At 34.8% G+C, this 12236-nt stretch overlaps 1 protein-coding gene across 1 annotated transcript; it reads left to right on the forward strand.

The window, feature by feature from the left end:
• Positions 1-2198: 2198 nt before the first annotated feature.
• On the forward strand, positions 2199-11142 carry LOC144444898 (glycine receptor subunit alpha-2-like). Its single transcript, XM_078134449.1, has 9 exons — positions 2199-2263; positions 5049-5170; positions 6751-6824; positions 7369-7586; positions 8109-8191; positions 9084-9224; positions 9600-9829; positions 10562-10699; positions 10858-11142. The coding sequence occupies exons 1-9, from the start codon at positions 2199-2201 to the stop codon at positions 11140-11142; spliced, it is 1356 nt and encodes a 451-aa protein (XP_077990575.1).
• The last annotated feature ends 1094 nt before the right edge of the window (positions 11143-12236 follow it).

Here is a 12236-nt window from a genome sequence, read left to right on the forward strand (position 1 = left end):
GAAATTTGCAACAAAACACCTTAACTTTTGCCGCCTAATTGAAACTCTATAGTAACTCTGGTTTGGTAGTATACCAATTTCGCATTCATTGGCGAACACAATAAAAATAATAAAAGGAAACAAACTCCATTTATCATATTTAATTGACAAAATAGGTGTTATTATATTTAAGCAATAAACCACCCCCTGGGGATGGTATACCAAGAGGTTTTGACCAGTGAACGAAATATATGCACGAGCGATAGCGAGTTCATATATTGAGTTCACTGGTCAAAACCGAGTGGTATACCATCCCCAGGGAGTGGTTTATCGCTATTATATTATACTAGTATATTGAAAATATCGGAAACAAGATCAGAACTAACGTTTTCTCGTTTCATATGCGCCTCTGTGTCTAATTTGCATAACAATAACACTGCTTTTCAAGACAGCTGATCTTGGCCTCAATGTGAACGTCGTGCAGCGACTGGATTTATTTTATCTGCTCGTCGTTTCTAGGGATAATCTGTACATTGATCTGCTCATGAAAAGTGCACAGTGATGAATAAACAACCTGTTTGACTCAAGGTATAAACTTGAAGTGGTTTATTGAATACAGCGTGCTTCGATCGCTCCCGGCCGAATTCGCGACTCAGTGAAGTGATAGACAGGTGGAATTACAATGTATTTATATTACTGGAAGTTACCTCAGTAGATTTTCGGGTTTGAGGATTTCCCTCTCGGATTGATGACTGATACTCTAGGGCAGGATCCCAGACAAATTTCTATTTAGATTAATGGTAAGTCGGCCAGTGTAACCACTTTCACTTGCTTCATTTTTATGACAGGACAAGGACAGCTCACCAATGTTTCCACTCCAGCCGCGCCGAGGCTGGGACCGATCTCGTGCATGCCTAGCGCCTTGACCTTAGTACATATGTAGTAGGCGATGATTTGAACAAATACGCGATGACTGGGTTGCTTTCGAAATTTCCTTCATAATTTCTCATAAAATATTGTCTCATTGAGAGAAAATCCTCCTCTGACAATTCGAAGAGTTCACTATCTGTATCACGGCGGACTACAACTAGCAACTCAACGCTCGTAGACGAACAAAATTTGGACGCGTGCCAGCAGTGCATTATCGTACCAGCAGTGCATTATCACTCGTTTTAGACGCGCTAGTTCGATGTCTAGACCAATCAGATCCCTCGATTTCCACCATCAATATACTGGTATAATATAATATATATTATAACCTGAAGGTGTATATACACACACTGTGACAGTGCATTAGTTGAAACAACAGTGAATGGAAAATATCTGTGCGTACGGTTACTGGTTTGAACTATTTCCTGTTTACGGTCATTTAAAACAATTTTTAAAGTAACTTCTTGGAATACGGAACTGTTGTAGCAGTCTGCTAAATATTATACCTGTGGAGTATGAATTATTGCTTTAGTATGAGGCCGTCCAAAGTTCATTCAGTTACTGTAACTCGTCTCTGCAAATGCAATGTAATACCACACTATATTGCCAACTCAAGGTTGGCGCTGTTGCAAACATGTTGTTGTTACTATAAACGAAGGCAATAGTACGTAGAGCGTCAAGCAAGGAGTGCAAAATCATCGACCTATGTTGTAAAATCATACGAACTGTTATATATTGTATTTTGGAGTATTTTGGTTTCCCTCGAATATCCGTAATTTTTTAAAGAAAACTACAAAACATAGTATGTTTAAAGAATGTTATTACATTCGTCCCTTTTTATCAGTGGCAGCTCTTGTAGGAATAACGAAATGTCATAAATTACCATTTGTCTTCACTAGATTGGATTAGAACAAACGACACAACATTGTTTGACTAATTTGGATTAAGCACGGCCATCTTTTATTATCACATACAAAGCAATGTCTGACTGCATAACATGTGCCATTCTTCATTTAAAGTTAATGAATTATATTACGTACCGTCTTTAAAATATCGATTTCAAAGAAATGTTTGTTCATGTTTGAGCACAGAAATAATGTTAATCCAGTAAAATATATATTTAAATGCTTCGGAATACAATGATAATCGTATTCTGCTTAAACAGTAAGTTAAGGGTGCTGTTTGTCAAATGACATAAGCACTGAAAACACAAAGCCTATTCAAAGTGTGTTTGAATATCGTAGGACGTACGCTTCTTGTACGTATATATCCGTTGACAGTGGTAAGACATGGCACAACTCATTCGACGGATCTGTATGATAATCATTATGTCATCAGGAGCTATGGGAACTGGGTAAGCATTAAAATCTGAAATTGGCTAATATTGATAATACCAGAGCTATGTTTGAATTACAATTATTAGGTGTATTTTTATCACATACATCTATCGACACCTTCTGTCCATATCGATGGCGTTTAAGTATTCGATTGTCCAGTCTGTACATCAACAAGAAAATGCAAAGTTCATCCACATGTCATAATGGTACATATTCTACTTGTGTTTTTCGATTGATTTGTATACATATAATGGCACAACAAATGCTTTTTTTAAATGGATGTACACTGTTGTCTTTTTCTTTACTTGTCCTGCATACTTTGTTAACTCAGACATAGTGATTCAGTGCATTCAATCGAACATACTCAAACAATAGCCCCTTTTGATTGTGTTCAGTGCAAATGGTTCAATATTTAGAACTGCAGTCTTGGAATCGACAGGAAACCGGTTCAAACCCAGTAGTCTAACTGCTAGTCCCAAGGGCTTCTTCTGATATATATGAGGATGAAACACCCGAACTATCGCACTCACTAGCAATACATGGATACAGAACAGATAGTGTACATGTGATGTTATATAAGCCTACAGTCTTTTGTAATTGACGACTGATGAATGACTGTAGTACATGTACATTAATAACATGTGACTTTAAAAATCGCAATAATGGGGGACTAAACGAAATACAACATTGTACACAAGCACGTATACGTAAATGCCGTTTAATTATCGCATATTTGAGGTAGTTACCGAAGACCTTTAGAGAACACCTGTACGCCTACGTAAGATTGACCAGAGCATAAACAATATTCAATGATAGTCTCACATTATTTTAGTTGGTTTGTAATTGATGATTGTGTACTAGACCCCACTACTCGTTATTGGATAGTACCAGTTATAGGTTAATAATTATTACTATACACACAGGATAGAACAACTACAATAAACACCCATTTTTTAAATTAGGTTTATATTGAAGTGCGTATTGATTAGTCGGTTAATTATGTTATAGTCCCTAACTGTTCATTATGGGAATGACAATTTATATAATAAGGGAAAATCGTTCTTCCTCATTAGATACTGCCAAGCTCGAGTGACTATGGTGTATCAATTATGCAACAAAGTGATACATAATGTAACATTTTATGTGCGTGCGCAATCTTAGGCAAAATAAAATAAACTTTCTATTTCCGATGTCATGATATCAGAAAATAGGGTAGGCAGGTCAGCACTTATTTTCTTTTTTCTTTTAATTCGATAAAAAATGTTTCGAACACATTACAAGATAAGATACTCGTCGGTTGCAATACTTCTGTGAGATGTTGATGTGATGTAAAAAGATTAAATAAAGACAAGTATAGTTAAGTAGACAAAATGTTATTTAGTCAGTACTGTTACAATCTAATACCAGAACTTAGGACACCTTGAGCCAGTTTTACTTCTCGTTAGGTAATGTTATGCTTTTGTCTATCTGTGTGTCCGTGTATGTATGCATGCAAAATTACAATCTGTATGATTGACGTTCCTGTAGAATTTTCGACTCAATATGGACACTTAGTGTAATTTGATGGCTATTATCATTTGATAGTACTTCCTTGGTTACATAGCTATATGGATTATGTCAAACTGTTATTTCCTCACTTACATCGCAATTCTGTGATATGAAGACAACGTTCACTTACTAGGGTCAATATGTCACAGAATAAATGTGGGGCATGTCGGAGTTATTTGCTATCGCTGACAGTGGGATTGTGAATGCTCTTGAACTATTTTCAGAATCTCGGTAGTTCTGGCCTCGTCAAGAGAAATCAACAGCGCAATTCAAAATATTGCTAATGGCAATATCCATAAGTGATAATTTAAATTTCAAAAAAGAACATGGTATCATTATATTTTGAAAACACACTCAGGTTGAAATCCCCAGTACTCACCCGCTGTTTTTGTAATCATGATATGTTCACTGTATAGCCCAATATAAGGTTAGACACTGTCAATCACCTATGATCAGCAGTACATACATACATACATACATACATACATACATACATACATACATACATACATACATACATGCATACACGCATTCATGCATACATACATACATACATACATACATACATACATACATACATACATACATACATACATACATGCATACATATATACATACATACATACATACATACATGTTCGTCTAGAGCATACGACTGCTAGGCAGATTAAGTCTCGCACAAAGGACATGAATTTTTCATGCATTACAAAATTCATCATCTAGACAATAAGAAACGGCTGGGGTTCCATAAATGCTCATCTTCATATTGATATCTATAATCATGAATCATTAATGTTCAAGTTTCAGGCACTTCAATGTTTGCCAGTATTGATAACAATAAAATGACTACTCTCTACCCAATAGCATCTCAGATATGTTTTATGCATGGTGTAACATCTAATTACTTCTGTTTCTTTGAAGTCAGTATTATTAATTGATATCTTATTAGTTAAATTGATCATCAGAATGTATACAGTTAACGTCTTATTCGAACATTCTTCTTTACTCTTAAGCTTAATTTTCGGGCTATTCTGTTCAGTGTGAAGGCGACCGAAGGTCGCTAGTGAGTGCGATAGTTCCGGTGTTTCACCCTCATATATATCAGAAGAAGCCCTTGGGACTAGCAGTTAGACTACTGGGTATGAACCGGTTTCCTGATGATTCCAAGACTGCAGTTCTAAATATTGAAACTTTTGCACACAACACCATGTCAAACACGTTATATATTTCCACCTTTGTTTTTTTCATATGAAGGGGAAACCAATGTATTGAATGCCCACATGATCTCAGCAATACATCAACAAGGATAACACAGGCAGTATTGTTGCATAAACTGATGGCGGAACATAATATACACATTCGTCCTGATGCAGAAGGTATGTCTTATATTGACATGTATCCCTGCATATATGTGTTTGTGTATTTTGTACGCTGTGCATGTGTATGTGTACATTCATATATTTGTAGAGCCAGGTACACATAAATACACCATACAGGCATACATGCAATGCATGCATGCACGCACACACACACACACACACACACACACACACACACACACACACACACACACACACACACACGTATTCCTAGATTGTATATGGTACATGCATTAGCATCAAGTCGTCAATATCCATCTGTTTTTAATGATTATGAACACATTATGCTTTTCGCAATAAGTGTTTTAAAAAATAATTAATTAATTCCAGTTAAATGATAATGTTATAAAGGTGTTCCAAGGCCCGAGTCTCTTTTGTAAAGAATACACCTCAAGGTGGTATTTATAACTACATTTAGAATGGTGGTTATTTGTAAAACGTATGGCAGTTTGTCTATGCAAATGACAGCCTGTTTAGGAATGTTTTCATGTTATCAATAGTAGTGCTTGCTCGTCTATTTTTATTTATTTCCGTTTTATTTTAGGCAATTTCACTAAGATATTAATCTGTTCTGTATATTATCCGAACACCACTGTGACGATAATATAATAGAAATATCGTCAAATTATACATTGCAACCAAAATATCCTATCATTCACAAAAAAAAGCATACTATTTACACTAGAATTATTTAAAAACATGCCCTTTTCTTCTTTACATTAATAAAAATAGCGTATAGAACGTAACGCTGAATCATGTGCGTCACTGGCTTCTCTCGTGAGAAATAGTGATATTGCATATTTATCTTCAACGTTCTGCAATTACATCTCCTATCTATCACATTGGAATTGAATTTTGCAATTCATTAAATTTCAGCGAACCCTGTGAAATATAGTTATTTACTACAATAGCTATTTGATTTCTCATATCGTAGTTCTCTTGCCCCCTCTGTTCATTTCATTGCTAATTTCCCTTAAGTTAGGGCGAGATAACACACATTGTGTGTTTTCGATAACCCGACCGACCCTAGTTTAAGCCTTCGACTTAAACATTTTTTTAAACTTTTAAAACACAAAGATAACACATTCTTTGTATTCATGACTTCATGCACGTCCGTTTTCTTTCCCAGTGATGTCTGTACATATTTCATCAAACTATCACAGAAGGGGTATTCTGACCTACATTCTGTATGTTTTTGGGTCTAGGCAATATACTGAAAACAATTAAAACGATAAAATATAATAAGTTCCGACCGTAGGCTATTTTCTGAGGCCATGTTATCGAAAACACAAAATTATTTGATTTCCTAGCCTAATCCCAACGATCCTTGGAAATCAAGCAAAACGAACGATGGCATTAGGAGTTAAGTTTCGTTTGACATGTATACAGGAAGGCTATTGGAAATACACAACAATTTACCTCAACATTGTATAAGCTGTAGTGCACTTTTCGCTCGCACGATTATTGTGAATGGGAAAGAGGTAGTTATACGGTGTGAGGGGTTACTATCATATGCACATATACCCTAATAGTGTGCCACTATTTGAACAATAATAATTTGCTTTCTTCTCTATGAGTTACAGTGAAACCTTTGCAACTCCGAGTTAATATGTTCATTGAAAGTTTCCACTCTGTATCTGAAACTAAAATGGTAAGTGCAAGTTTAATTATTGGAATTTATCAAATCGACTATTTAATTTCTTGGAGCTGCGTTTGTTATCATTTTAAATATGATGTTGATTTTGGTTTTGTTAGACATACATCGTAGCCCTGATAATAGACTTGATTGCGTCACTAATACCTCGGATTCAACAGCGAGTGGTTCTTTTATTGACGATCAATTTTACTACTCTGGTTTTCATGGCTGTCTCATTAAAAAGTATAATAAGCAATATTGTTAATATTTTTAGTGTGGTATTCAAAGCCGAAACTATTATATAAAGTTACGGCCTTTTAAACAACGCCATTTTTTTCTGATGGACTTAATCCATCGAATGAAGCTAGCAGCCTAAGGATATATTTTTCGTATTTCGCAGAGATAGACATAAATCAAACCCTCTTTAATGATGTTTAACATTAAAAAGGCATACACACAGAGACCGGAATGTATGGATTCGTAATGTATAAATTATATGTCCTCACACATAATTCCGTTGTATTCCTAACAGCTTTCATTTATCGTTCGCAATATCTAGGAATATTCCATCACGACCTATTTCAGACAGTTCTGGAGGGATAAAAGACTTGTACACAACCTTACTGATGTGATAACTGTAGATGGAGACATCACCGATGTGTTCTGGATTCCCGATACTTTCTTCTTAAATTCAAAAGATGATAAAATGCACAGTTCTCCAAAACAAAATTCGCTATTTCATATACATCCCGATGGTTCAATTATTTACAGCCTAAGGCAAGTTGCATATTACCCCCCCCCCTCCCCAACACACACACACACACACGCGCGCGTGCGTGCGTGTGTGTGTGTGTGTGTGTGCATACATGCGTGAGTGCGTGCGTGCGTGCATGCATGCATACATACATACACGCACGCGGGCACCCTCTTCAATTCTCAAGAAAGTTTTCATCTTTTTAAAGTTACAAAAGTAAAGCTTATTTCATAAAAAACAAGAAACTCAAATTTCATTTCTTTCCAAAGTAAGTACCACAGTGATTGCCACGAAACTAGACTGAATGTGAGTAATGCCATATCCTAGTTACATACAACAGAGTCATTGCGTTATTTGAAGATTGAATATGGACGTGGTTTGTCAACATATGTGAGAATTATTATCATTCTTATAAATTTTCAAAGTGATACCTACTGATAATACTTTCTAAACGTGACTCCTGTAGATGTGCATGGTATGTAAAACACCAAATACTGCCTTCATATTTTGTCGTGCTCGCCATCTTTCTATATTTTATTCTTCAGGATGACATTGACGTTGACATGTCATATGGATTTGACAAAATTTCCCTTTGATACCCAAAAATGCAACATCAAAATAATGTCCTGTGAGTACACATACTATTAATCGTCACTGTTGATATTTAGATGTCTGCATATATGTCATTGCCTCATCACTTTACAAAATGTTACAGAATAAAAAAGTAGTGGGAACAATCTCATCCTTAAATTGCTGAATTCTAACTGATTGATTAATTTGAAATACATTTTAATTGCAAAAATGGTTCAATGTTGTTCAGCCACACTATTGTAGTATGTTACAGTCCTAAATTTAAAACGTTTAATGTATAGAAGCTAATACAGAGGGACACTAATATGTTCAATGTTCTAGTCACAAAAACGCATATTACCATACTTAAATGTTTAGTTTAGTGATTAAAGTTGATAATTTGCCTATAATATTATTATTATATCACTTTTGTCATAATTGTGTATGGGAAATAACACTGCGACAATCGTTGCATATATGCCTGTCTTTGTGAACATTTTTAAATAAGTATCTGCTGTGACAAGTCATTATCAAAATGATTACAACAGGTAGGTAATGACAAAGGTGATCCTCCAAAGAATTACATCACTCTTTGTATACATTGGGATTAACCGAGCATATATTCAATTTTCATTCCCTGAGCGAGATGAAATGATGAGTGTAATATCGGCCTTTACAAAACCGTATTCAGTAATTGTATTCAGCGCATAGTCGACTCGGAATTCATTTCCGCTGTTAAAAAAAATAGCATTGAACAGGTGAAATAATCGCAACGAAAGGACAAACGGAAACATATGATGTAATAATGATGTAAAGTCGACTGCAATGGCTACTAGGAACAGAGCATGCTTTGCATTATAAACATAAGCAATGGAAGCACCACCAACGTGAAAAACAAACCTTTAATTTGAACATGTTTCTTTGTCCTTGGCTTTCTTCATTTATGTTAGATGCCTACAAGATGAAAGACATTGATCTTATTTGGTATGGAAACCTTAATGATTCTGTAGAATTAGAACCATCACTTAAACTACCACAATACGAAATTTCGGATCCAATATGTAAACAAGGATTCTCAGAGTATATACCAGGTAAGGGTTTGTTCTGTTTACTGTCATCATAGTTATGGCTAAAAAAATAGATACGAAAGGCAGACAGACAGACAGACAGACAGACAGACAGACACACACACACACACACACACACACAAAGACAGTATACATACATACATACATACATACATACATACATACATACATACATACATACATACATACATACATATACGTACGTACATACGTACGTACATACATACATACATACATACATACATACATACATACATACATATGCATGCATACACGGACACACAGACAGTCACAAGCATAACATTTTCATATTTTTGGAAGGACTATAATACGTTAAACATACGCCATAATGATCTATCCTGTTGTTTCATTTTCTAGGGAATTACAGCTACCTAGAAGTTATTTTTGTTCTCGAGCGTCGTCTCGGATTTTACATTTTGCAAGCATTTGCACCAAGTGTCGCTTTGGTTTTCATATCATGGTTGACACTTTGGATCGATCCTACAAGTTCACCAGCTAGGGCTACACTTGCAATAACAACACTTCTAACTCTCACAACACAAGCTACATGGATCAGGAGTGGCATTCCAAAGGTTGGCTATGTGACGGTATGTATAATGAATTTTATTTACCAAAAGGAATAAGATGGGGTTGTATTTTCGGCCCTGTTTTTCATGATTGTTTGCCAAAAAGATATCTCACAGTATTAGGATTCATTTGACATTACCTTCGATTCTTGGTTGGCAGGGTATAGTCAAACAAGAAAGGATAAGCAATATTCCAAGTTCAGTCTAAATTGAACTTAGCTATGGAACTAGGTTACTCATTTTGTTAAAGATCCAAATACTCCACTACAAAGACATTCTGGTGCCATGGTAACCAAAGAGTTTCAATTTCACATGGTGGTCACCACGGTAATAAAAATAAGTCTAATTGATAAGTTTGGCACTTTTGACAAACTTAATCTAAATTGAATATTTGTCCACGAGCTTCTGCAAGTAAGCATCTACAAAAATGTCCTGTGAGGTATTTATTGTAATCTAAACGCTTACCTATATGGAAGTTTATGTTTACAGACCAACAGCTGCTATCTGTAGGCAGAAGTATACACTGTACCTCACCGACACCATGTTAAATTACTTTTACATGGCCAATTTGCTAACTTAATTCTACATGCAGCCTCTGTATATGAGTTGTTGTAAGTATACCAAAGATAAAGTGTTCATTCAATTAAAGAAGAATAAAAACGATATATTGTTTTAAATAATATGTGAAGCAACCACATTTGTTGTGGTTCTCAATCGTTTTCATCGTGTTATCTTAATTCTTACCGAAATAAGGCAATGGACATTTGGTTAGTGGTATGTATATCTATGGTCTTCGTGATTTTGCTTGAGTTCACCATTGTGTATTATCTGCAAAAAAATGGATTAAGTTCTGAAGACCAGAGGAAAATTAAACGGAAATTGTGCAGTCAGGTAAATCATGATTTATGATTTTGGTTTGTAAAAAGAATGTTATAAATCTGCATGGTATATTTATATTCTCAGCTATGTATATGTACCAAGGTACATTGTACTATGTACGTGTCCTTATGTCATTCATATGACAATGAATTATTACCTTTATCTTTCAGATGATAGCACATACAGTCTCAAGGGATGGTGTTGATGATGATACGCCCACCACTGGCTTAGCATCTCATTCTATTGAGTTATCATGTCATGGTAACACTTCGTCGCGAAATCAGATAATTGATAATACATCTCACACAAACGTCAAGACCAATTGCAAAAAACAATATTCATATCATGACATAGGCAAAAGAATTGATAAATACTGTAGAATTGTTTTTATGATTGCGTCCTCTTTTTTCTTTGTCTCATATTGGATATTTTATGTCCGGAGTATAACCAAGTAACCGCAATTAGCTGAGCAAGATAGTTTTAATGAAATGTGTATGAATTATTAAACACAGACTAAAGTGATGACAAATGACGAATATACATTTCAATTCACAAGCAATTGTGGTGTTATAAATAGTAGCGAATACATTTTAATGGTTCCACGAATCAGTTGGAGTGTAAAATGTTCCTGTTGAACGATAAATTTTAAAGAATGCGAGTAATCATTGGTTTCGTGATCAAGATCGAAACGTCGCAATTCGTTTCCAATTTACCGAAGTGGCGTTATTTTATTGTCCTTTTATAAATATTTGTTAATGGAACTTACAATATCAAAATCTTGTTTAAAAATGTGTATCCTATAAAATATTGAAATTGACAACTCACGTTATATAAGAGTTAACTATGCTATGATACTTTTGTGCGGACAACATCGGCAATATAGAAGACTTCGATCATATCAGGCTTATATATATATATATATATATATATATATATATATATATATATATATATATATATATATATATATATATGTGTGTGTGTGTGTGTGTGTGTGTGTCTGTCTGTCTGTCTGTCTGTCTGTCTGTCTGTCTGTCTGTGTCTGTGTCTGTGTCTGTGTGTATATACATATAGTATTTGTATTATATTATTATATCTAAGGCTCTTTTCCATCTTTTATATTATCAAATGACATGTTTTGCAAGATAGTAGTATCGCATGCAGTTAATACATTATATATAAATGATTACATTATTTGATATTATACATTATATCACAATATAACAATTTCTGTATTGATCCATTAAGAAACTGATGGACTAAGTGTCGTCGAAAAGTTCTAATTTACAGGGTTGCCTGTTTTGACATTATTATGCACTATTAAGATAATAAACTTTTTAATACACGTTCCTTTAAGTAGAGATGTAATGTTTTGTAACCGTTGTGAATGTCTTACAGTACTTTCCTCACTATCAAACAGATGGAGCTGACACTATCTGGCTTTAACGACTGCACAATAAAAATGTAACTAGTCCGGATGCGATCTTACAAAACTCACAGACCCCGGACGTCTCCCCATGCAACACCCATACTTCTAAGCTAAAATATT

This window comes from Glandiceps talaboti, chromosome 13 (genome assembly GCF_964340395.1).
Source record: "Glandiceps talaboti chromosome 13, keGlaTala1.1, whole genome shotgun sequence".
Taxonomy (NCBI): Eukaryota; Metazoa; Hemichordata; class Enteropneusta; family Spengelidae; genus Glandiceps; species Glandiceps talaboti.

Bases quoted from the DNA above. Each gene is read 5' to 3' on its own strand.
- LOC144444898 (XM_078134449.1), top strand. From the start codon at position 2,199: ATGGCACAACTCATTCGACGGATCTGTATGATAATCATTATGTCATCA. The intron at 5,171-6,750 runs GTATGTCTTATA...CTTCTCTATGAG, and splicing joins CATTCGTCCTGATGCAGAAG to TTACAGTGAAACCTTTGCAA. The intron at 9,830-10,561 runs GTATGTATAATG...TACCGAAATAAG, and splicing joins CAAAGGTTGGCTATGTGACG to GCAATGGACATTTGGTTAGT.